We start from the raw sequence: 24,930 nt of genomic DNA on the forward strand, positions 1-24,930 counted from the left end.
TTGGACCCTTCCTGCGCTATCACCAGGATCGGCGCACGTGGTTTTCCAACCTCTCGGACACCTTACTTTTTTTTTCAGACATTAGCCACACACAGCTTCGTTGTGCAAAATGGTACCGTAGATTCTATTCTCCCATTTCTACGCGTTCGTTGACACGCTACATAGCAAATGAAGAGCATTTTCACGTTCGCTTCGTATGCTATAGACACACCTTTGCGAGTTGCCAGTACTACGAGGGGTTCGATTCCCACAAGACTAAATGGCCTTTTGGGGGTCGTCGCAACCTTCTGAATTATTCAGCAGCGTACAAAAGTCTCACGTGCGGAACAGTTTAAATAATTGGAACCTCGGCAAGGGCAAATGACAAAACAGCAATGAACCTGAAGTTTGAACGCGTAACATTGTATTCTTTTGTGTTGCATTCCTTTCCTGTCAATTTTCAGGCGTAAATCACTCGATGCATCTGGAAAGGTTATCTTACCTCACTTGCTTATTAAATTTGACATGCCAAACATGCAGGCTATCGTAATGAATTTTCTACTTCAGCATAGTTGAGCTTGTAGCTTGAATAAACAGTGTCGCCAATTTGTTTTCGAATATTCCATGTACGTTTTCATCTCTTCGCTAATGAAGAATCTTCCTTTTTTTCCTGCACCGAAACCAATAAAGATTGAATACGTTGTGGACTTTATATCCTTACTACACCTGTAATACCCCTTGCTTTTAATGATAGATGTACAATTAAATGACATTATTCACTTGCTATATTGACACTGTGACAACGCACCCTCCCGCTACGTCATGTAGAACTCCGGAAACAATGTGAAAATCAGGCGAACATCCTGTTCTTGTGTAGGTGAAGCAACAGACGACCTGTTAAAGAAAAGTAAATTAAAACTGTGAAATGAAGTCGGCCAGGTGAATCCCTTTTTGTGAATTATGCACCCTTGATTAGCTGCGGACTTACACGTCCGCAGCTAATCAAGGGTGCAAAAATGCCATTTCTAATAAATTTGTAATCGCATCTATTAATGTGTACAACCCCTATAACGACATCCTCTTTCATTACTACCTTTATAAGTAGTGAAGTACCATGCTACTTGCAAGAACGTTTCACCCTGGGATTTTAAAGAAATTTCCTCATTTCAAGTATACACAACAAGCAGTTTATTCAATAAAGGGCTGCAAACAGCATTTTTGCAAAGACACACTCTTTCATTGCAATTTTTACCTACATGCAGTCAAGAATGGTAAAAAAAAACACAAATCTATCGGTAACAAAATTGTTCAATTTAGTCACCTGCTGCTGTGGCTGTGGGATTTTGCTGCGAACACAAGGTGAGGGGTTTAATTAGAAGCCGTGGCATTCGTATTTCGATGGGATTTATAAGTAAAAACGAGTTCTTGCACTGAGATATAGTTCATCATCATCATCATCATCATCATTTATTGAACACTTATGGGTCCATTGGCTATTGCATAAGGGGGAGGGGGGCATGCATATGCAAACTCTAACAAGCAACACCAACCGAAAGCAAAGGGTACATTTGTGTAACAAGCACCTTTCCTATACTTCGAATGTGGAAAACATTCATCGCGCCAATAGGTATTGTTCAACAGCACTGAACAAATAAGCATGATTAGGTATAGGAAGTACTCCAGGTAGCTGGTTCTACACATGGAGTACAATTGCAGACCCAGATAAACATTTGCGCGAACAAGATTGCGGAGTTTGGGCCTGAATTCAGCGCCAAAAAGTCTGCGTTGCAATGCTTCTCCGGTTCCACGGCAGGCACAAGCGCTATGACACTTCTAGGGAGCCAGGTCACACAAGCAGGCGACAGAGTACAGGTGTTCTTGGATGTCAGTCTGTGTGCTCAGCCTGAATAGACGCTCGCGCATGAAGACGATCTACACAAGGCTTCAAGGCGGGTCAGAAACCTCCTCCGCAGACAGAGGTTCTGGGGCCTCAAGCATTTCCTCATGGTTCGTGAGTTATGCGAAGTGCATGGTCCACGTCTCCGCGCTTACAAATGCAGTCATTTGTCTGAGGGCTCAAGCACGGGAACGGCCGGAGAGAGGCCAGCAGGCGGTGGGCCGTATGGGAGGGGGCTGCTATAATAAGGTCGCGAATGAAGCCGTAGATGTGCAGGGAGTCCTCGGATGGTGTAGCTTTGAGGCCAGAGAAGCACGTAGCAAGATTTCGCACAATAGCGGACGCCGGCTGATGGCAGAGAACGCCTGTCACGTAAAGTGTTCGATTATATCAGTACTAACTGCGTCAGCACACACGGGATGAACCGCCTTCAAAACTTGGGCCGGAAATTCAGCTTTTTCGGCGACCCTATGCGAGCGAACAATGCCCAAAAAGGGGCCAGAGCGGTGAACGAACGGGTGCGCCAATAGAATAGGGAGGCACGGCGCCTAGCTCAGGAGTCAAAGTCCACGCGGCAGCAGTACAAAGCCTGGAAGATGGACATCTGCTCGGTGCCAATATAGGACAAGAGCGTCGGTTGCAGCCTGTTGTTTGAGGCGCGGGTAGAATGACTCTTAGGACTCTTACCGCAGGCACTTCGACACCTCTGTCGAATACACATTGTGTAGGGCATGTGGCAGGGCAGATGAGGACGCTGAACACATCGTCAAGCGACGTGCAAGCCTGCAAACACTCCCGCAGGAGGAGTCAGCGCTACCGACTGCGCTAGGTTTTCGTGCAGGTGGCGTGGGCACCGTGGGCATCGCAGTGGCAGTGACTAAACGGCGCCTCGCAGAGTGGTGGACGCTAGCGCGACGATGAGGCGTACTGTGAACAATGAATAGGGGACGTCACAGTGCCCGTTATGTTTGTGCATACAGTCTAGTTCTTTCTCTATTACGTTTATTTATCTGTTCTTACCAGGGTAACAGTTTACCCGCCTGTTACAAAGGGAATGATCAAAGATAATAATAATAATAATAATAATAATAATAATAATAATAATAATAATAATAATAATAATAATAATAATAATAATAATAATAATAATAATAATAATAATAATAATCATTTAGGCACCGTTTTTCGCTTGCCCAGACGAATGACGCCAACTTTCTCCCTGAATGGGCCATTTGATGCTTTCGCATCAAAATATTTTCACGGACAGTTTGCGTAGATGTAGTGCAGGCGACGCCGCACTTTTGTGTGATCACCGCCGATTCATGATGATGATGATGGGGTTGGGGGTGGTGGTGGTGGTGACAACTATTACCATCGCCATTTTGCATACTGCTGTGTTGCTTGCTCACAGTAAATGCATTGCATACAGCGTTCCCGCAAAAAATATACAGCCATTTACTCAAACCTATACATCACATTTTTTTTCATGCCCTTATAGCTAAAATATGGCAACAAGCATAAGTTGGAAGAAAATAAAACAACATAACAATCTCCCAGCAAGAATCATAATTTCTTTTATGGGTAAACTCAATGTTAAGCCGTTCAACGTCATGCAGATTGGGAGGAAGGGCATGGTCGAGGAATGAGGGGCGGGTTAGCCAAATTGCTGCTTGCATCACCGCACTTATTTCTCGTTTCTCACTCGCGATAGCATTTTGTGCGCAGACCATCTTGCCTGTGCCTATGATTGAGCTGTTTTTCCATCCTGGTACTCTGTTATCTGCTAAGAACGTGCTCTTTTGCGGAAGGTATACGAAGCAGCGCGATTAAACGAGGGCAAAAACCTGCACATAGGAATGTACTCGTTCCATATCACGCTGCTTCAATGTACCTTCAAGAAGAACTAATTCGCCCACATTAGGCTGCTCTTCTGTTCCATCAAGCCTGATTGTGTTCTCTACGTCGCCTCGAACTCAGATAGGACGGATGAATGGATGGACAGATATTTGACGACAGAAACAAAACGGGGAGGAGGCAACGAGTGCATAATAGACTGTAGAAAATACCGTAATTCCTACTTGAATGGGAGCTTCTCTTCAGACATCAAAGTACCTTGGGGCCACTGCTGCTGACTCTCGAACGCACAGAACAGAACAGAAACAAACGATGCGAGAAGGCTACTGCGAGTTAAGATCGCCGATATTCACACGGAGTCTCGTGAGATTGGCCCTCCGTCTACAGAAGTAAGAAATAAAAATAAAATAAAATGCCGACGTACGTGTTCAGCCGATTCTTGGATAGAATACCAATGAAACAGTGAGAGTATGCTCCGCCTGCAGTCTTATATAGGTCGCTGAGATAATCATCTATCACATTATTGAAATAGCTGTACTCTTCTCCATACCTATCCACTGCAGCGGAGTGGTTAGTAAGTGAATTCTATTACGCCGCAAATAAATGAAACCAAACGAATCGAAGGCGCACAAAGCAGACATATGGTGACTGGGAAACCTGCCACACGCATAGAGAGCAAGGTTACTTGCCCTGCTAGCTTCTTTATACAGCGAACAGTTCCTAATGCCACGCGCCGCGCCAAAGATGCGTGGATGTGTCTTGTGCTTAAGAATATCTCCACTCCAATAACTCATCATCATCATGTCGTCACGATGACGACAAAGTGAGACAAAATATTGGAATGAAAGAAGGCACCGCAGGCGGGCGTTAAACCCGGGGCCTTCCCTTCTGAAAATTTATGGTGTAACCAAATGCGTAGTGAAACGTCCTCTTTTTCCTTCCTTCCGTGGTATTTATTGCAGTGGGAGAGGGCGGGAGGATTTGTATGAAATATAAACAGAAGAACGGGCCCGTGATCGTCTTCGCTTCGTTCCATTTCATAGTATTACTTCAAAGACAACCTCAAAGGAGTTGTTCATAAGGCGTGGAAAAAAAAAAGGAGACCAAGAGAAAAAAATAAAAAAGAGACCACCCACAAGTAATTAAGCACAGAAGTGATCATTTGCGGCCTTTTAAAACAGCATTGGAAAAATAATGGCGGTACCGTGCCAAAGAAGGCCGTTCCAGGTCATTGGATGGCCACGTTCAGGTAAGTGGCACGTAAGACAGCGAGGCGTCGGTGGTAAGTGCACGACCAGCATACGTCGGCGAAGCCGGGTGCCACGAGGACAAGAAAAAGAAAAGCTGGCTCTCCCGTAATCCAGAGCAGATGCAAGCATGAAATGGGTACTGGCAAAGCAGATTGGTTGGAGACGACACTAACCACAGTCTTAGAATGGGTGTAGTGCATGCTCGCGATGGCACACCACACCACGCCATACTCTCCAATGGTCCATATGGATGCAATAGTTTCCCTGTCACAGACAGAACCTCATTGCAAGTCTCTTCTCGGCAAGTCTCCGTTTGGTCATCCACGTTGTGCTCGACGCTACCGGCTGGGACGCTGCCGGCGCGCCGGACCAACACCTCTTTGGCCGAACGCGCCGTGGACCTCACGGACCGCTGGCGTTCAAAAGAGAACAAGCAGCTCTGTCTACGCGCCAAAAGATGACAATCAAGTGAAAAGTGCCCTGTATCTTCCTTTTGAACGTCGCTATTGGATATAACAAATAAAACTTCAGCGTACTAGAAGCTACAGATTGAGTGCACGATGTTGTGAACAAACATTTGGATGAACTTGGAAGCAATATTTTTTTGTAACTGGTTTGGGAAGTAACTAGCGTATGTAATGCGGTCTTGACTGGTTGCGCGGATGGTCTAGTTTTGTTCTCGCAACTCGACAGGATGTTCTCGTTTGCGTGCCCCGATGTTCTTGTTCGAGTGCCCGGGTAACGGCGCTGGCTTTTGGCTGAAGGTCACTTCAAGGTCGCCGACAATGGGAGCTAAAAGCATTTCATGTTTAAAAACAATAAACATATATTTACGTTAAAGAGGGGGGGGGGGAGACTTTAGGGCAGTTTGGCCCCCCGACATCAATAAAGAAGAAAGGAACCGCGACTTCAGGCGGGATGTAAGATGAAGAAGTGGACAGGACTGAGTTGCTAGTTACCACTCGTCCTGTCCACTTCTTCGCCTTACGTCCCGTCTGAAGTCGTGGTTCCTTTCTTCTTTAAATAAATATGTTCAGGTGTTATCTACAGCGGTAGATAACACGTAGGTATCACCGTCAGGGTATCGAGTGTACCCTCACGGTCTTAAGTATGGCCCCATCCGTAGCAGGAACGATCAGTGGAGAGATTGGAGGCAAAGGGTCACCAAGGAATTGGTGCTGCCCTTAATCGGTCTGCATGACCGGCTCCGCCATGTTGGTCATCTCTGTCACTCTTCTCGGGCCATCTCAAGGGAGTCACTGTTTCAGAGTCACCCCAGTATGCGCACTTGCCATCTGCACTCACTTTGTCGTCTCCCTTTGTGCAAGGTCATTGTAGTCTCCAAGACAAGGCTGACCTTTGTGATGGCGATAACTTCACTGCAAACATTCTTGGAATGCTGCACGCCTCGCGTGGGAGTTGGAATGATTAGTTTTCACACGGTTAAGGGTAACTAGCTTGGAAAGCGAGCTGGCAAAGCTGCCCGAACTTTCCTGTTGCTTTTTAAGCTGATAAGAAAATCAGGCTAAAAATAAGAAAAAAAAAAGAGACACGAGCTTCTGGAGATAGCAGGCCACATGTGTGGCGCTGTGTGCGTTGAAAAGATTTCTGTGCCAATGTAATCACCAATGTGGGGATCTGTGCAGCACTGAAAGGGAAGCAACAGACATCAGATAAAATGCACCGCGCTATCTTACCCCTCGATCTTATGTGCGTCCTTTCCATTTAGCACCAATCATACTCCCTGTATGAAAAACCAGCTAGCCCGAGTTACTGGCTTAATCAACAATGTGTCACTACTCCAGATGCGGAGCACCAACTGGAGCTGAATGTCGCGCAAACGTCCCCAGCAAATGAAGTCAGCGGCAGAACAATCGGGGGAATCTGCAGGCATTTCTTTTTTTTTTTTTCATTGCGGACAGAAATACGGCGCCCTTTGTTAAAAGGACCAAGTAGCTCCGTGTATAGGATGACATTTTTTTTTCTTTTTCAGTGAAAGCTGATTTAAAAACGGTCACGGACGCGACGTACACGGACGCTGTAAACGGTTTACCAGCCGTCGCAGTCATTTCATTAATTAATATTAGATTGCGAAATTTACAATTACCGATCTTAGGACTCACATTACCGCTATAGAATTGCGGGAGGGAGGGGGGGGGGTAGCCTCCACAGAAGACTGGAGCATTGCAACTTTACGAAATTTTAAAAGACTGTCATCCGTTGTTGAGATATTCGTCGACGAAAATTGATCTTGCTTGTCTCCGATTCGGTAACTGCGTGCGGACTGGGCACGGAGATGCACTCTCCGTGTGATTCGCCACACGCTGTCGTGACGCAACGCAGCTCGTTGCGACGACCTGCTGAGACATCAAATACATCGTCGCGCACTTGCACTGCTAGCAGCACTCTCTCCGTCTGTCGCCGAAGAGTGGTGAGCTCCACGAGAAAAGAGGCACGCAAAGAAGGTGAACCAGTTTGCTCAAGGAGCCGAACAACGTGGAAGCATCGCGCTGGCAACGCCCCCGCTACTATTTGTACGCCACGCTTCGGAATCGGAGCGGAAAAAAGGTGAATTTACGTGTACGAATATCCGAACTGATGACGCCTTAGAAATTTTTTGTAAATTGCCTCAGGCTTCCGCGGTGCACACCTACATTTGTGCTATAGCAACGTGGGCCTTATACGTATAGGAAGTGCGAAGTTCGTAGACGGCGTGCCACGACTATTCGCCCATATATTGTCCGCGGAACTGTATAGCGACCATATTAAACCAACAGGCAATGGAAGCCAAGTAAAGCATAGGGTAATTAGATTTGCTTCAATGAAATTGAAATGTAGAAAATAATGCAGAAATGTTAAATGAAAGTGGACGAAAAGATAGCTTGTTGCCGGGGGGGACCGAACCCACAACCTTTGCATCATACATTGTGCATAAACCTGATTTGGTGCTTGCATTTCGACATAGCTTGGGAACGATGCAGTTCGCAAACGTAAAACTTGCATGATAATGAGATTGTCACCGTTGCTCTGGATAAACGCGCGCATTCCATGAGATTACACGTTACTCAGAAAAAAGTGCGCATCATTGAAGGCATCGTCGTTACTTGTAAAGCATTTCTTTACGCGCTTTACTGAAGGTTCGCTTAACAAGGACTCGAACAGGCGCGTTGGATATGCATAATTTTAAAATAATATTTAAAAGCATTCACAACCGCTAAGTGATCGAATGGACAGCAACAATACAAATGTTAAAAAGAAGAATAAAAACAGTCACTGAAATTTTGCAGTGCCATTGCTTTATTTAGCTCGTGATGCAAGTGAATGCTGCTACTAGTGCGCGCAGATCACTTGTTATTCTATTGCTTTCCTTCCCGTTTCATTGTTTTGAGAGAGAAATTATATGGACACTTCAAGCGTATTTTTGTCATCGGGGTCGCTGTGAGGTTGCGTATATATTTAGGTATACGCATGCCATATGCCACGCCTTGCTATATAACATGCGGTATGTGCGGGTTATTTATTCAAAAGAACCTTACAGGCCCTATGGAAGGGCATAAAGTAAGGGGGGCACATTAAACAGTAAATTGTATAAAAAGTACAAATTTCCAATAGGAACAGTGCTATCAAAAGATTAACATGTTACACAATATTGAAGGGAATAGGAATACGAAGCAATATATGAAGGCACATGAACACTTGTTACTGTTAAAAGAGCAAAGGAATACCGTTTATGAAAATGATATACAACATGGCAAAAAATGCACGATAACTTACACTAGATTGGTCACTCGTGAACGGTATTATATGGGAAAAGCATGAGTAACTGAGAGCGGAACGTGTCGAGATTAGATATGGAGGCTATGTTATCAGGGAGGTCATTCCAAAGACGGATGGCACGTGGTAGTGCCGATGAATTAAATGCATTTGTTTTACCGTATATGCGCATGAAACTAAACTGATTATGTAATCTGCGTGAAAAAGAGTGGGGTATTTGTAGTTGCAACCGGGTTCGTTTATTAGTGTAAATATATTTGTGGAATAAGCACAGAAGAGCGATGTTGCGGCGGATATCTAATGGCGGCAACAGTAGGTCTAGTTTAATTTTTGTAATGCTCGAGTTTATACTGTAGTTACGTGATATGAACCGGGCTGCTCTGCTTTGTATCATTTCCGTCATATTTATTAGGTAATTTTGATGAGGGGACCAAATTGGGGAGGCGAATTCTAATTGTGGCAAAATGAATGTTTGGAAAGCGAGTTTTCGAATGTTTGGCGGGGCATTTCGCAAATTGCGTCGTAGATAGCCCAGAGAACGTGATGCTTTGGCGCATGTAGAAGTGATGTGTGGGGCCCATGAAAGATTCTCTGTAAGAACAACACCAAGGTACTTATATGATGAAGTGTGAGAAAGCATAGTGTTATTAAGATGATACGAATATTTAGAATTTACACATTTTCGGCTGAAGCACATCACCTCGCACTTTGTAAAGTTTAGTGTCATGAGCCATTTGTTACACCAGTTAGCGATAAGGTTAAGATCTGCTTGAAGTTTCAAGTGATCGTCAGTCGTGTGAATAGGACGGTAGATTATACAGTCATCGGCAAAAAGGCGCATGCAGGAAGTAATCTGGGTGGGTAAGTCGTTAATGTAGATTAAGAAGAGTAAGGGGCCGAGGACGCTGCCTTGTGGCACACCAGAGCTAACAGAAGAAGGCGGGGAAGAGAAATTGTTAACAACAGTAAACTGTTCTCGAAAAGAAAGAAAATTACGAATCCAGGATAATGTTAAAGAATCAAGTCGTAAGGCAGATAATTTAGAAATTAGGCGACAGTGGGGCACTCGGTCAAAAGCTTTAGAAAAGTCAAGAAAGATACAGTCAGTTTGAAGGTTGCAGTCCATGTTAAAGTGCAAGTCAGTTGTTAGTTCGAACAATTGCGTGTCACAAGAAAATCCCTTCCTAAAACCATGCTGATTAGAAAAAAAGAAATTGTGAGCTTCTAGGTGGCTGTACACGTGGGAAGTGATTATGTGCTCGAGCATTTTACAACATATGCAGGTTAAAGATATGGGCCGATAGTTGTCAGGTGTATGAACATCTCCAGATTTGTGAATTGGTATTATTTTTCCTATTAACCAATCGGTGGGTAACTTTCCAGATGCTAGGGATTGTTGAAAAATATGGCATAAGATCTTGCTTGAGGCAGCGATGGTGTTCTTTAATATCTTAGAACTAATGTTGTCAATACCGGCGGAAGTAGATATTTTGAGGTTACTAATGAGTAATGTAACGCCTTCAACAGTGATATCGATTGGTTCCATGTATGCGGCATCAAGCTCAGGAAAAGTTGGAACATTGGAAACGTCCTCCTGAGTGAAAACAGATGAAAAAAACGTGTTGAATACGGTGGGGCAATCGGCGCTAGAAATAGGTATGTTTTCTGTTCCGTGCAAAGTTATAGTGTTAGTATCTCTTGTCGGGGATATGGTTTGCCAAAATTTTTTAGGATTGGAAGTTAGCAGCGATGGTAGGTCTTGAGAGTAATATTTATCTTTGGCGGAAGATATCGCTGAGCAGTAATTGTTTAAACTATCTTTGTATGCCTGCCAAGCCTCAGCAGTGCGTACGCGTTTAGCCCTGTTATAAGAACGCTTCTTTCTATTTTTTAGTTTGCGAAGAGACTTGTTGAACCAAGGGCTGGATTTGTCGTTAGTTATGGAGATTATCGGGACGTAACGGTCTAGTAATGCTGTTAATTTGTCCCTGAAGAGCACCCAGTTGTCGTTTACGGATCGACAATGAAATGAAGGTAGTAGCACTTGGCAAAAAAATTCTTCTAGTTGGGAGTTAATCTCATCGTAATTTGCTCTGTTATAATCGCGAATTTGTTTAGTTGTTGTGCCAGACACGGGCTTCGGGATGCTAACAGCTAGTTGGATGAGGTTATGATCACTAAAGCCGCTCATATTTGAAATGGAAGTAATGGTGTCAGGAGCGTTTGTGAAAACCAAGTCCAAGATATTGGAAGAGCGTGTAGGGGCCTTCACTATTTGGAACAGGTTAAAATCTAACGTTAGATTGATTAGTTCCAGAGACGCGTGACATGAAGATGACATATGTTCCCAGTCGATAAGCGGAAAATTGAAATCACCAAGAAGATAAACGTGGTTCGATGGACACAGCTGGAGCGCTTTAGTGACACTGTCCCGCAAATCATTCAAAAAGGAATGGTTGCAATCTGGGGCCCGGTAACAGGCGCCAATAAGTACAGCACTGGAGGACACATAAAAAGCAGCCCACACAATCTCGAGAGATGACCCTGAATTGATAAAATATGAATGAAGGGTTTTCTTAATGGCCATAAGTACACCTCCACCGCGCCTATCGATGCGGTCGTTTCTATAAATTTTGTAAAGATTATTTGTTGGCAGGATCTCATGGTCGTCGATATCTGGATTCAACCATGTTTCAGTTAGTACTATTATGTCAGAGTCACTATCGTCTAAAAAGCCACAAAGGGTATCGCGTTTAGGTAGCAAACTTCGGATGTTAGTGTAGGCCACTGAGAGCGAGAGAGCGGCTTGCGGCAAGAAAGGCAGCTGATCATTTTGCGAGCTTGGGCTTGTGTCTAGCTATCTGGTAGATTGCATCACTGAGTCGCTAGCGGTGTCATAGACATATACTTGTTTGTCTATATATAGCTTGTCGAGCACCAACTTAAAGGGCTTTTCAAGTGGCCTTGCAAAAGCTACCAGCTTTCTTCTAGCAACACGTGTTGATGGCGCGAAGTCTTCACCAATTGAAAATGTTGTGCCCCTAAGTTTACGTGCTGCGGACAGGATACTTTGCTTGTCCTTGAATGAACACAGTTTTGCGATTATGGGCCGTTTTTTTTCAGTAGAATATTTTCCTAGGCGATGAACCCGTTCGTACTGCATACTGGTTGTGGGAAGTTCGAGTTTTTCTTCGCAAAACTTCTTAATCTTTTCTTCAGACGTGGCCCAATCTTCTTTTTCGTCATCGTCGATCCCGAAAAATAATAAGTTTGATCGTCTTAATCTGTTTTCTGCATCGTCACATCTGTTTGTTATTCGCTGTAGCTGGCTTGAAATATCTTGCAGGGTATTCTGAGGGGGAACCGCTTCAGTGGTAGCAGTAACGGTTCCACTAGCTTCGAGTGCAGTGACTCTCGCTAAAAGTTTCTTGATTTCATCGTTAGTAGCGGCTTGTTCATCCTTGATGCCCTTGAATTCGAGCAGAACTGACTTCAACCCAGATTCCAGTTTTTCAATTGCCTCCAGGGCGGATTCGAAAGCGGCGGACTCAGTCTTGCTCATTGGGCCAGGATTCGACTCAACATCACCCGATAACATGAGAAGCAAGTTAACGAGGGAAGAAGATACACACTGCAAACAAGTCAACATCAGCTTTTTAACGCTAGACAGCTCTAATGGGCACGACACCGCAATAAGACAGCAATTGCTAGTTTTGGAACATGCGGCACGGTTCAAGTAACTGACCTGGAAGAATAGCAGTTGTGAGCAGCGCATGGTTACAGCGGTGTCGTGCCCGACGATGCTGGTGGCTGGCTCCAATTTATACTTTGATGCGCTTGCGTCACCGGTATATGTTCCCAATCCGCGTTGCCAGACATAGGGAGCAGTTGCGTCCAAACACGCAGGGATTGCGGCAGGAACGGCATAAGCAGCGGTGGACCAACGAAGCTCGTAGGAAAAGAGCCAGGAAGCCAGGAAAGGACGCACCATGACAGTGCGGCCTGGAAGAATAGCAGTTGTGAGCAGCGCATGGTTACAGCGGTGTCGTGCCCGACGATGCTGGTGGCTGACAAGGTGTTTCACGTAATTTGAGCCAAAGTTTAAAAATATGCGAATGCCGCATATATGGACCGAACCAAAGTAATGTTGCTTGCCGTCGCTTGGAGATACTCAGATTTTATTTTGCGTTCCGCCTAATTAGATAATTGGTCTTCATTAATTAATCAACTTCTCAAATATTGTATTTAGATAGAAAGTGTCAATGAGAAAGTTGTAGAGCAACATGAAAAACTCCCTGTACAGCTTTCTGTTGCTCGATACGTTCTACATAAAAGAGTTTTTCCGAGCGTGAAAGAAGCCCGCAAATACTGTTAGGAATGGCCGTACGGGGTGGCAACGTGCCAGCTATTTCAGCCCGCTGCACGTGTTGGAATCCAACCAGACAGGGTGCACTTCAGAGAACTGCAGATGACCGGCAGCCACGTGGCGTGGGGTCAGCTCAGGGGAGTTCTCGAGGGGAGGTAATTGGCGGAACCTCCCCATGAGCTTTTTGAGACACCAGTCAATGTGCCACCCGTAACGGCGAAGAGTTCTACGAAGCCCCTCTGACGTCGGCTCCGGACCTTTACACCTGTGTGTGTGTGCGGAACGTGTATGTAAGGCCTCATCCTCCTCCAAGTCGACATCCCTCATCCCCCAAAAGGGCGGGTCATCTTGAATGACGTCGAACTATGAAGTCGAACAGAGAGCTTATAAGCAGCGTTTACCGGCTGCTAGTGAGTGCTCGTCGTCGGGAGCTGAGTGCTCGTTGTCATGCTAGAAATGTACTCGTGAGCTGTGTGCTCTAAGCTGTTTGCTGTATGTTAATCTTGCGGGCTCTATATGGGAGTCACGCTAGACTGCCAATGTATCCTGTTTTAAATGTAAATCCTGCTTTCCTAAGTCCCGACGAAGAGTCAAGCTCCTTCCTACAGCTACGACTGCCAAATCTGACAATACACGCAAAGTGCCTCGAGCGGCCTGTCGCGCGACAATTTTGCTTGTATTTGCGGGCTTCTTTCACGCTCGGGAAAACCATTTCTATGTGCAGCACGTATCGAGCAACAGAAAACTGTAACGGGAGTTTTCCATGTTGCTCTACAATTTCCTCATTGACACTTTCCACCAAATTATTATATTTGAGAAGTTGATTAATTAATCAAGACTAATTATCTAATTCGGCGGAATGCAAAAAAAAAACTGAGTATCTCCAAGCGACGGCAAGCAACATTACCTTGGTTCTGCCCAGCTACATGGAATTTGCGTATTTTTAATGCTTGGCTCAAGTTACGTGGGGGCACCCTTTATATAGGTCTCATTGACGTCACGGTGGCCGCCATACTAGGGTACCAGCGCGTCGAGAAGCTGCGTAAACAAGAAACGTGACGCGAAAACATCAGGTTTAAAAAAAGGGAAAAGGAAAAAGCAATACGATGTAAGCGTGATGATAAGGTGCGTCACTGACGCCAACGTGGTCGCCATGACCGGGTACCAGGACTACGACAAGCTGCGCCCCTGACGTCAAATGAAAACAATCTATAGCTTTAAACTGACATTCGCTATTCGTTCCGCTTACACCAGTGTTTCAATACGGCTGTTCAGCAGGACCATAGGTGTGTGCATGCACAGCACTGTCTCGGCAGCCGAGTTTGTCGCTAATGCCGCCAAACGCATTGCGCGTCCCCGTAGGCCTTTTGATCGTAGTGTTTCATAGAAGAAGTAAATGGATCTGTGGCGCTCTAGCGTCTACGGGTGTTTCAAGCTGGGTAGTTCAGCCATCATGAAAATGATGGATAGTAAATTAACTTGCCTAAACTTCGTTTTTATGGCTGTATATGGCTTCGTCACTTCGTAAAGTGATCGTTTTCAAGAAAGTATACTGCCTTATGTGCAATTAAAGAAACATTACAAACATTGTCCGATGGCACGATTCGAACACAGGACGTCTAGCGCAGAAGCACGAAATTGAAGCTATTACGCCACGGATGCATTGACAAGCAGCACCACTGCAACTAGCAGCGATTATGCGTTCTTGCAGAGTCTTATTACTCTCTGTATTAAAAAAAAAACGTATGATATGACTAATAAAATTCGGGCTCCTCGGTTAACCCCCTTTCTTCTCGTTTAAAACATAACGAGAGCCTCGAATCCGCCAACATTGATGCCTTCAGGTAGCATGTGTGGGTTTATTGACCGGTTGCCTTCACCCAAAAAGATCACGTTCTCGTGAGGACTGTGGCATAAAGGATGTGCTACATCCGCCGCCAAAGTCGGGGATTGGTGGCACTGGCTAACACTCCCAGGGTTCTACTAGAACATAAAAACCCAGGAAAGTGGATAGGGAAACGGCGCCATGGTAGCTCAATTGGTAGAGCATCGCACGCGAAATGCGAAGGTTGTGCGATCGTTCCCCAGCTGCGGCAAGTTGTCTTTTTCATCCACTTTCATTTGCATTTATTTATTGTTTCTTTATTTCATTTACACCCTCGTCGAAATCGCACCCGAGAAAAAACAGCAGCAAAGCCTCTTTGTGTTAAACGTGTACAGTCCACCAAAGGACCACCTAAAAGATCTAGACAAGCTAATGCGAGAGGTGAAGAAGCTGAGCAAGGGTAACGGGATGACAGTCGTTGGATATTTTAATGCTCCCCATTTGGCCTGGGGTTATACGGCCTCAAAGAAAAAGGAGAAGATGTGCACAACGTAGCCCAACAACATTTCCTCACGCTACTCAACGACGCGCAGACACCCACGCGCATCGGCAACAGTGTATCTAGAAACACCAGCCCCGACCTCACATTCGTGCACGGACTCGAACAGTATGAGTGGAGCTGCATGGACGAGAATCTGGGTTGCGACCATTATATAGTGCAAGCGATCATTTCGCACCACGAAGCAACGATGAAGATCGGAAAAACCAAGATCACGGACTGGCAGGCCTTTCGCAAAGACGAGAGCGCCATTAATGCGACGATAGACGACATAGAAATATGGATCAGAGGAGTCGTGGAAAGAGCCGAGAGGCATACGAGGACAATCCAGCTGTCGCAAGTCACCCCCGTGATCGACCCCCCTTACTCCACCTGTGGGAGGCACGGAGGAGTCTCGCGAAAAACTGGCAGCGTAACAAGTGCAACCGGCAACTCAAAATTCGAATCTCCAAGCTGATCAAGGAAACACAAGAGTACTGTGAACAACTTGAAAGACAGAACTGGCGTGAAACATGCAACAAGCTTCAAGGGACCTTAAGCAGCAAGCGCACATGGGCGATGCTCAAGATTCTCCTATCAAAGAAGGAGAACAAGAACGCCGCAAAACAAAGTGCGGAGACTCATACACAACCACCCGGGGAAAGAGGAAGACACTATCAAAGAAGTGAAGAAGTTCTTCGGTACGGAGTGAAACATAACTGTAGATCTGTACTTCGACGAGTATCGAGGCAACCCAAATATAGAACTGGATGGCCCTTCACAGAAGCAGAAATCGAGAGGGCCTTGAGCAAGCTCACCCGCAACACGGCGCCGGGATACGACAGAATAAACAACAAGACACTCCGGAACCTTGACGGACCCTCTGCAGACGCGCCCTTAAAATATATCAACTAGTGCTGGGAACACGGTAAAGTACCACCGGAATGCCACATGCCACATGCCGAGGTAACCATGATACCTAAACCCAATAAGCCCATCAGCGTGCAGAACCTTCAACCTATATCCCTCACCTCGTGTGCTGGAAAACTCTACGAGCACATGGTGCACAACCGCATGATCGAATATCTCGAAGACAACGGACACGTCCCAAACACCATGTTCGGATTTAGAGCTCACCTGGCCACGCAAGACGTGCTACTGCAGATCAAGGAAAAAGTCATCGACAAACTGGACACGCACAGCAAAAGAGCCATCCTCGCACTTGACGTGAAAGGGGCTTTCGACAACGTGTCACACGAAGCCATACTGCAACACCTCAGCGTATATAACTGCGGCGAAAAAATCTACAATTGCATCAAAGCTTTTCTGAAAGAACGGACAGCCACAGTGGGGATAGGCACCTTACGTTCCGAGAAATTTGACATACCGCGAAAGGGAACGCCCCAAGGCTCCGTCATTACGCCGATGCTTTCTATCTGGCGATGAGCTCGCTACCCAAGCAACTGGAGCAAATAGAAGGGATTGGTCACACAATATACGCTGATGACCTCACCATCTGGACTACGGGAAGGTCAACAGGTAAACAGCAAGACGCTAAGCAAGAAGTGGTTGACACTACGGAAAAGTACCTGGAAGCATGTGGACTGACGTGCGCACCTGAAAAGTCGGAGTTCTTGGTGCTAAGAAAACGCACAAGAGGCTGACAACCGCAGCAGATATTAGACACGGTAGTAAAGGTGGGAGGCATCATGATTCCGCAGGTTACGACGCTCCGGATCCTCGGACTCCTGATTCAATAAGACGGGACCGGGGGAGCAGAGTTGGAAAAAAATTCAGAGAGCAGTGCAACAAATAACCCACCTTATCAAAAGAGTGACGAGCAAAAGTCACGGACTCAAGGAAGAAGACTGCACGAGAATGATACAAGCGCTGCTCAGGAGCATCGTCACGTACGGGACCCCATACGTTGACATGCAGAACAGTCAACGAGACAAAGTAAACGCCCTCATCAGAAAATCCTACAAAATTCCTTGGGCATGTCCCCCTCCACGGCCACAACAACACTACTCAAAATTGGAGTCGACAACACGGGGGAAGAACTCATGAAAGCGCATAACGTCGACCAACTGGAGAGACTAAAGCTGACAAAGACGGGAAGAACCCTGTTCCAAGATCTGGGCTACTAAGTCGTGGATGAAAGGCACCTACCTTAGCGTATCCCACACGAGATCATAGGCAAGATACACATAAGTACCATTACCAGAAACATGCATCCCGAGTACGACAAGGAAAGGAGACATGCGAGAATACAGGCGCTCATGCACATACTCGAACGCACCAACAGCAAAGAAGAAAATGTGAGATATACGGACGCAGTTGCGTACAAAACAAACGAATGATTTGCAATCAGCGTGGTCGACGAGAAGGGCGAACAACTTACAGTTACATCCATACGTGCCAAGGTCGCGAGCACAGCGCAAGAGCTGGGCATAGCCCTGGCCATCGCAACGTGCAAGAAGACCCTGCTTACCATGGTGACGGACTCGCAAGAAGCACGCAGAAGGTATATGAACGGAAGGATCGGAAAGGCAGCACTTCAGGTCTTGAACAACACCGAGATAGAAACAACACAAATCCTCTGGACGCCGGGACACGAGTCTCTCGCGTGGAACCAGGTGGCGCACGCCGCGGCTCGAGAACATGCATGCCGAGCCATCTCGGACAGGCAGAGAACACAGACCAACGACGGTGACGAGGATGATGAACGGATATCCAAGAAGTGCTCGGATATCTTGGCACACTACAGGAAGCAGAAGCGTCGCCACCCGCCCGCGCATAAGACGATGAGTAGGGAACACGCGGTAACCTGGAGAAGACTCCAGGCTAGAACCTACCCACCTCACGGAACACTACTGTACACCATTTATCCGGGGCACCTACTGACGAGACTGCAAGTTCTGCCCGCCGGACACGCTCAACACCTTGCTCCATGTGGTGCTGGGGTGCAGGAATAATCGAGAAGCCCCACTGTCATCATCACCACAAGGCGATAACAAGCAGAAAGAAGCGGATTCAGAGGAAGAATTGGAAGACCAGTGGGAGGCTCTACTGGTGACGCAAGTCCCTGACAGCCAGCTACGGTTGGTGAACACGGCTCAGGCGGTGGCAGCGAGCCATGGCTACCTGGACTGAGGATGTCACCCACCTTAGGGCTCAAGAAGCCTGGTCTAACAATAAAGTTTATTTCTCTCTTTCTCTTATTTCTTTTATTAGGCACAAGTACTTTCCCCTGTGTTGCCCTTAGTGTGAGTGTTTGTTGGCTTCGTATGATATGTATAATTTGCTTTGGAATTCAGGCCAATTTAGGCCCAGCTTAAGCGTAATAAACGAAGCCGCAAGAACGTCTCAAGCCCCAAGTACGAGCATCAGACAAATACGTGTACTACCAATCATTCCTGTTGTTTTGTTGTTGTTGTTGTTGTAAAACATTATTTGGCTCTATTTACAGAGGTGTTGCGCGGCTGCCCGCCGAGATCTTCAGTCTTGATGCTGCTGTTCCCACCTGGGCTCAGGAGGGTCAGCTGTTCTCTTAGTCCAGGGTTCCGCCAGCCTCAGCCGCCTTGCGAGCTCGCTGCACTAGACCAATTCGATTTAGTCGTCGTGGTGGTCACTGGTCAGCAGTGCCTCCCATTGCTACGCACTTGGGTTTCTAATTATTGGAATCGCATTTGCTTTCTGACGTTCCTATGTAGCGTGATAGAGGGTGGGTTTCATGTTTCACCAGGAGCATTTGTCTGCGTATCGTGTAGGGTGCAATTTGTTTAGTATGAATAGGTTGGGAAACGTGCCTTTTTGAAGTTGGCTCCAGTCGAATGTCTCTCCCCTATAGTTAGAAATTTACGTGAGGGTGGGTATATCTTTCTGATCCCTCTTTAATGTGCTGGAATGGCCGAGGACTCCTTGGGGAATGTCGACGGCTCTTCGCAGTCGGGTTCGCTGGGAGCTCGGTTTGTAGTATAAGCCTCGAGCAACTCTGTCCACCTCTGTGTTCCCTGCTATCCCCGCGTGTCCCGGCGCCCATAAGATCCTGTGTTGTACTGCCGTTTGGTGCTCAGTAGATTGTGCTTTGTCGCCTTCCGCCTCGAGGAGCACACGTAGTGGCTGAACGATCCCAGCGCCTGGGTTCCCTCTAGTAATAGTAGGAAACTCTATGCTTTTAATCGTCCGCGGGCTGGCTGCGCATACGCCGTCGATATCGTGATAGCACTATGGTGGTAGTAGCGTCATAGGCGGGAACATGCCTCGAGTGCTCGTATAATTCATATCGAAATAAAATAAATGTTCATTACTGCCGCCAGGTATAGAATTCCTGCCCCTACATCTATGTGCAGCTCGTAGGTGGACGCGTTTGGCACTAAGCCTCCCCTCCCCCCAATTCAGCATTTGCTTCGTTGGACATGCTCTTGTTCGAATATACCTTGCTGATGTTATCTACAAGCTCCCACTTCTTTGCCTTCTCATAGTGAGGCGGCAGGAATACCATCTATCAATTCATCTATCCAACCAGAAAACGATGTGGTCTAACGGCAGCAACAATCTGGACGTCTGGAAGTAGTCAGAGAGCTACAAATGAGTGTGCTTCTCTCCTGTATTACGATTTCTGAGGTCTAAGTGGTTAAGTTCAATCTCATTCGCAATATTACAGAAAGCATGGCAAAAATTATAAACCACCAATCCCGGTTGTTGTCTATGACTCCGTTTAGCATGTTTTGGAGGTGGTTATTTGTGCACTAGCTTGACACTATGTTAATGGGTGGTGCTTCCCTTAATACTGTTCTTTACCAACACCTCCTAAATGTATTGTCATTGCCCTTACGCGGGAGCCAATAGGGACTTCAGTTTCCACTTCCTCAAAGAGTAGTTCAGAAGGAACCCCGCGGAAAGTCTGAGACCAGAGGCGCAGCGTCTCAACGACAGGGCCTACGAACGCTAGCTGCCACGAGGGAAGAATACGAGAACGCTTTCCCTACCACCGTGCCACCCCTGGAATAATGCACGATACCACCACTGTGCGGTGGTACAATCATGAGGTGTTTACCGTCGTGTTAGACGGCGATATCTACGGAGTCAGCCTACAATAATAGTTAGACACGAAACATTGTGGTTAGCTCCCAAGGAAAGGCAAACGCTTTCATATAGCTCGTGCAAAAGTATATTTTGTGTGGATGCGCTCGTCATCTATTGTTCCATCTTCGGAATCTTGCTCATTGACGGGCTGTGTAGACGCTCCTGAATGTATTTCCGTGTTTGCTCGCGCCACTCATTATTCACGGCTTTCAGTCAAGCATACTATCTGCAATCAAGGTCAATAGCCAAAGTTATCCCTGCCTGTCAAGATTAAACCGGCGTTTCCGTCCGGCAGCAACAGGCTCAAACGTTTCTTCCAGCGTATTGGAGGTTGGAATGCGCAACAGTTTGACGATACACACAGAAGAGACACACACCACAGAGCGCTACTTGCAACTATCGTTTTATTCCCTTGTCAGTGGAATAAATACAGGAAGATACTCAGGGGGGAGGGCGGTAGCGACAAAAAAACAAACAAACAAAAAACTAAAATAGTTTTGACAAATATTGCCATCTACCAATGCCAAGCCGGCTTTGTCATGCGATCGTTTTCGCTGCACTCATCACAAAAAACCCCGATACGAAATTTCCGATTAGCGCTTGAGGAAATCCAATTCCTTTGCACTAAGGGAAACTGAGGGCGTGCTCACGCACATACTACCCAAACGCGCAATCTCAGCAGCTTCGATTATCTCCCGCGTTATTTGGCTGCCATCTTTGCTCACAAACTTACAATTCTTGAATAATGGCCGACATCCGCAATCTCTACAATGTATCCCAAGGTGTCCAGCGACTGTTCTTGAAGCGTTATAATCATGTTCCTTTAATCTTTCGTTTAAACATCGTCCAGTCTGTCCGATGTACTTTCTGCCACACTGAAGTGGAATGGAATGCACCACTCCCTCAGCGCAGTCGACGAACTTCTTTCTGTGTTTTCTTTCACAACCTCGTTTCTGTGTGGCACCTGGGTTAACCTTTGCACACATGCTCAGCAATTTCTCCGGTGCGGAAAACACCACTTTTACCTCGCATCTTTTACCAATTTTCTTTACTCGGTGCGCGATCGAATGAATGTACGGCATCACCCCTTTTTTTGTTATGATGGGTTTTTGATGGGTTTTTTTTGTGATGAGTGCAGCGACAACGATCGCATGACAAAGCCGGCTTGGCATTGGTAGATGGCAATATTTGTCAAAACTATTTTAGTTGTTTGTTTGTTTGTTTTTTTGCCGCTACCGCCCTCCACCCTGAGTATCTTCCTGTATTTATTCCACTGACAAGGGAATAAAACGATAGTTGCATGTAGCGCTCTGTGGTGTGTGTCTCTTCTGTGTGTATCGTCAAACTGTTGCGCATTCCAACCTCCAATATGCTATACCAACACGCCCAGTCGTCAACCTTGTCAAGTTTCTTCCAGCGATACGTGCACATGCAACTATAGGCAGAAATGTAATAAACTGGGCACTGTGCTTAGTTCCCCGTCTGTACCACCACTTTTACCATGGGCTGACGCGCACCTTGAGAGCTTTCTTTATTTATGATGCAAAAGCATGAAACGGCTTTTTCAACGAAAACGCGGTTGTCTATAGCAGCGAAATGGCACCTAAATGCCCATTGGCTGCGATGCCACGTCGCAGACGCGCCTGAACGGAGCAGAGCCGACGAAAAGCAAGACCTGCTGCCGCGCTGGCATGCCAGTTGTTGCGTGGCTGGAGAGGGCATTGTCGTAACGCCATGCCAACCTCGCTCTCGGAAGCCTGTGCAATCCGCGCCTTGCTCGCCCGCACAAGTACTCGCTTGCGTTCTGAATTCTCGTCGGTAATCCCTATGAAGAAATTATTTTATAATCAACAGGCTAAATTAGAAATGAAAAAAAAAAACGTTCACGTTAGGAAGTTTTGAAGCCACCAGCCCACGCTGAAAAGCCGAGTGCCTTAGTTACCGTACTAATCGGAAGCGTTGGCGAAGCGTCTCAACGCGCTCGCTTGCCCGCGAGAAGTTCGCAACTCGGAGGACCACTCATCGACGTTCAATTTGAAATTAATGCTACTATTAAGTGTCTGTTATTTGTTTCTTATGAATACTAGATTCGATACCACGATCTCGTACTTAGCAGTGCAACACCAAAGCCGCTAAGCCACCGAGGCGGCTGTATATATAGCCAAGAAAAGCCGGCGGTGTTTCTACGTGTCACTACCGAATGTGTCGTTCGATAGGGACGTGCTGAAACTGCTGGGAAGGAAAGCCGCCTTTGAGCAGTATGCTTTTGTGATCTTGCAGGACTCTCATCGAGGAACGGTGCTTGCAGGAATCAGCTTCCTTCTCGCTCGACGAGGCCTAAGCACGATGTCGCCCGAAATGACTTCGCATGCGTCTTTCTTCTCTGACGATGCCAGTCGCGTATGGCTGCCGAAGCGCGACCACCGGACCGAAGGTTGGCTGCTGACTGGCAATCCCCTGCCACTCCTCGTGATCACGGCCGCGTATATGTTCTTCGTCAAGGTGGCCGGTCCCCGCTGGATGTCCCGGCGCAAGCCGTTCGAGCTGAAGGCCTGCATCCTCGTCTACAACCTGTCGGCCACCCTCCTCAGCGCGTTCTTCGTGTGCCGTTTCGTGAAGCTCGCTTACTGGGACCTAGGCTACACCTTCCTGCAGGACCTGGACATGACTGACTCTCCAGCCAACCTCCAGATCGTGCACTTGTCCTGGTGGTTTTACATGTTCAAAGTGTTCGAGCTCGCCGACACCGTGTTCTTTGTGCTGCGTAAGAAGAACCACCAGGTCAGCGCGTTGCACGTCGTGCACCACGTGACTGTCCCCTGGAACATGTGGCTGAACGTGGCCTATGGAGGCCAGTCGCACGAGATGTTCATAATGTGCCTGAACGCGTTTGTGCACGTGTTCATGTACGCGTACTACTTCCTCGCTGCGCTTGGTCCAGCCTACAGGCACCTGCTGTGGTGGAAGAAGTACATGACCATGATGCAGATCTTGCAGTTTGTCCTCATGCTTGCGCAATCCATCGGCATGGTGTTCGCCGACGGGAACTACGTTGGCCTCTTCGTGTGGACTTTGGTGGCGCACGCGATCCTGTTCTTCGTGTGGTTTACCGTGTTCTACATTCAATCTTACTCCAGGAAGAAGCTGTAGGTCCATGCACCGTTCCGTCAGTGAACAAACGCGCTGTTTTTTTTTCTAAGTTTGTTGAACTTAAGTTATTTGGGCTACTTTGAAAGTAAAGAATGCCTGATACTTTCCAAAAGTGTGTTGAACATACTTTTTTGTGCTTATAGAATTCTCATTTGAAGACATTATTGTTGCTGTACAGAGTTACCCTGCTGTGCAATGCTACATAAAATAGAGTTTCATGGGTGACGGAAGTGCGCGACGGCAGTTTCATTTCACGTCAGCCTTCTACGTCACATAAGTGTTGCATCTTGAACCGCGCTGAGTGCCACGTGCGCAATCAGGTAAATTGAATGAATAATTTTAAGCCTGTTATTTCGGTCTACATAACCATTTTGAAATTTAGAAAACAGAACTTGACTTTTGTGACGACCAAATTCAAGTTTTTAATAATGTTAAACGTATAAGGCAATTGATAAGATGTATTTAAATATGCACAGCGTCCATGCAGACGGAACAGACCCTAGCCATGACTTTTATGACGACCGAATTCAAGTTTTTAATAACGCTAAACGTAGAAAACAATTTATAAGATGTATTTAAATATGGAGAGCGTTCGCGGAGACGGAACAGAGCACAGCCAGGCTGTGTCGACTTGTCGTCGCCCTCGGAGCCGTCGTCGTTATCTTCTTCACCTCACCGTAACACGAGCTCCGGCGGAAAAAGGCCCCTCCCGGCGTGTCAAACGGGACCCTCACGAATAACGGGGTAGAGCTTTGGCCGTGCGACGCGAACCACGTCAGATGAGGTTATGCCAGGTGACATGGTAGAGCTGGCGGGGACTATTTCATAGGCGACATTGGTGACTTGACGTAGTACGCGGTGAGGGCCCTCGTAGCGAGGACTTAGTTTTGACACGAAAGTGTTTTATGCAAGGGTGCACGCTTGACTGCCTGTAATCAGGGGCATAGCCAGGGGGGGGGGAGGGTTATGGGGCTTCAGCCTCCCCCCTCTCACCCGAACTTTTTTCGGGCTGTGATGCACCGCCAACCAAAACAACCCGCGGCACCGGAAATCACTCTGGATTTTCTTTAGCATGTATTTTTCGCGCCCTAAAAAAAAAGATTTCGGTGCGAAAACTGTGAACTCGGGCTGGATTTCGTGGCGACACCCGTGCACCTGGACTCGCATAACGCAAAGATCCCCATCCGAGCACAAAGTTTTCAAGGGCTC

General features: G+C 46.7%; 1 protein-coding gene and 1 long non-coding RNA gene across 2 annotated transcripts in view; one reads left to right on the forward strand and one right to left on the reverse strand.

The window, feature by feature from the left end:
• Positions 1 to 24,930, reverse strand: part of LOC139057431 (uncharacterized) — a 327,910-nt gene that overhangs the window by 67,315 nt on the left and 235,665 nt on the right. The window lies entirely within an intron of this gene.
• LOC135898855 (very long chain fatty acid elongase 7-like) lies at positions 7,407 to 23,786 on the forward strand. The gene is made up of 2 exons (XM_065428020.2): positions 7,407 to 7,548; positions 22,852 to 23,786. Exon 2 carries the CDS (start codon positions 22,918 to 22,920, stop codon positions 23,719 to 23,721), a length of 804 nt encoding a protein of 267 aa, XP_065284092.2. The 5' UTR covers positions 7,407 to 7,548; positions 22,852 to 22,917; the 3' UTR covers positions 23,722 to 23,786.

This window comes from Dermacentor albipictus, chromosome 3 (assembly GCF_038994185.2).
Source record: "Dermacentor albipictus isolate Rhodes 1998 colony chromosome 3, USDA_Dalb.pri_finalv2, whole genome shotgun sequence".
Lineage (NCBI taxonomy): Eukaryota > Metazoa > Arthropoda > Arachnida > Ixodida > Ixodidae > Dermacentor > Dermacentor albipictus.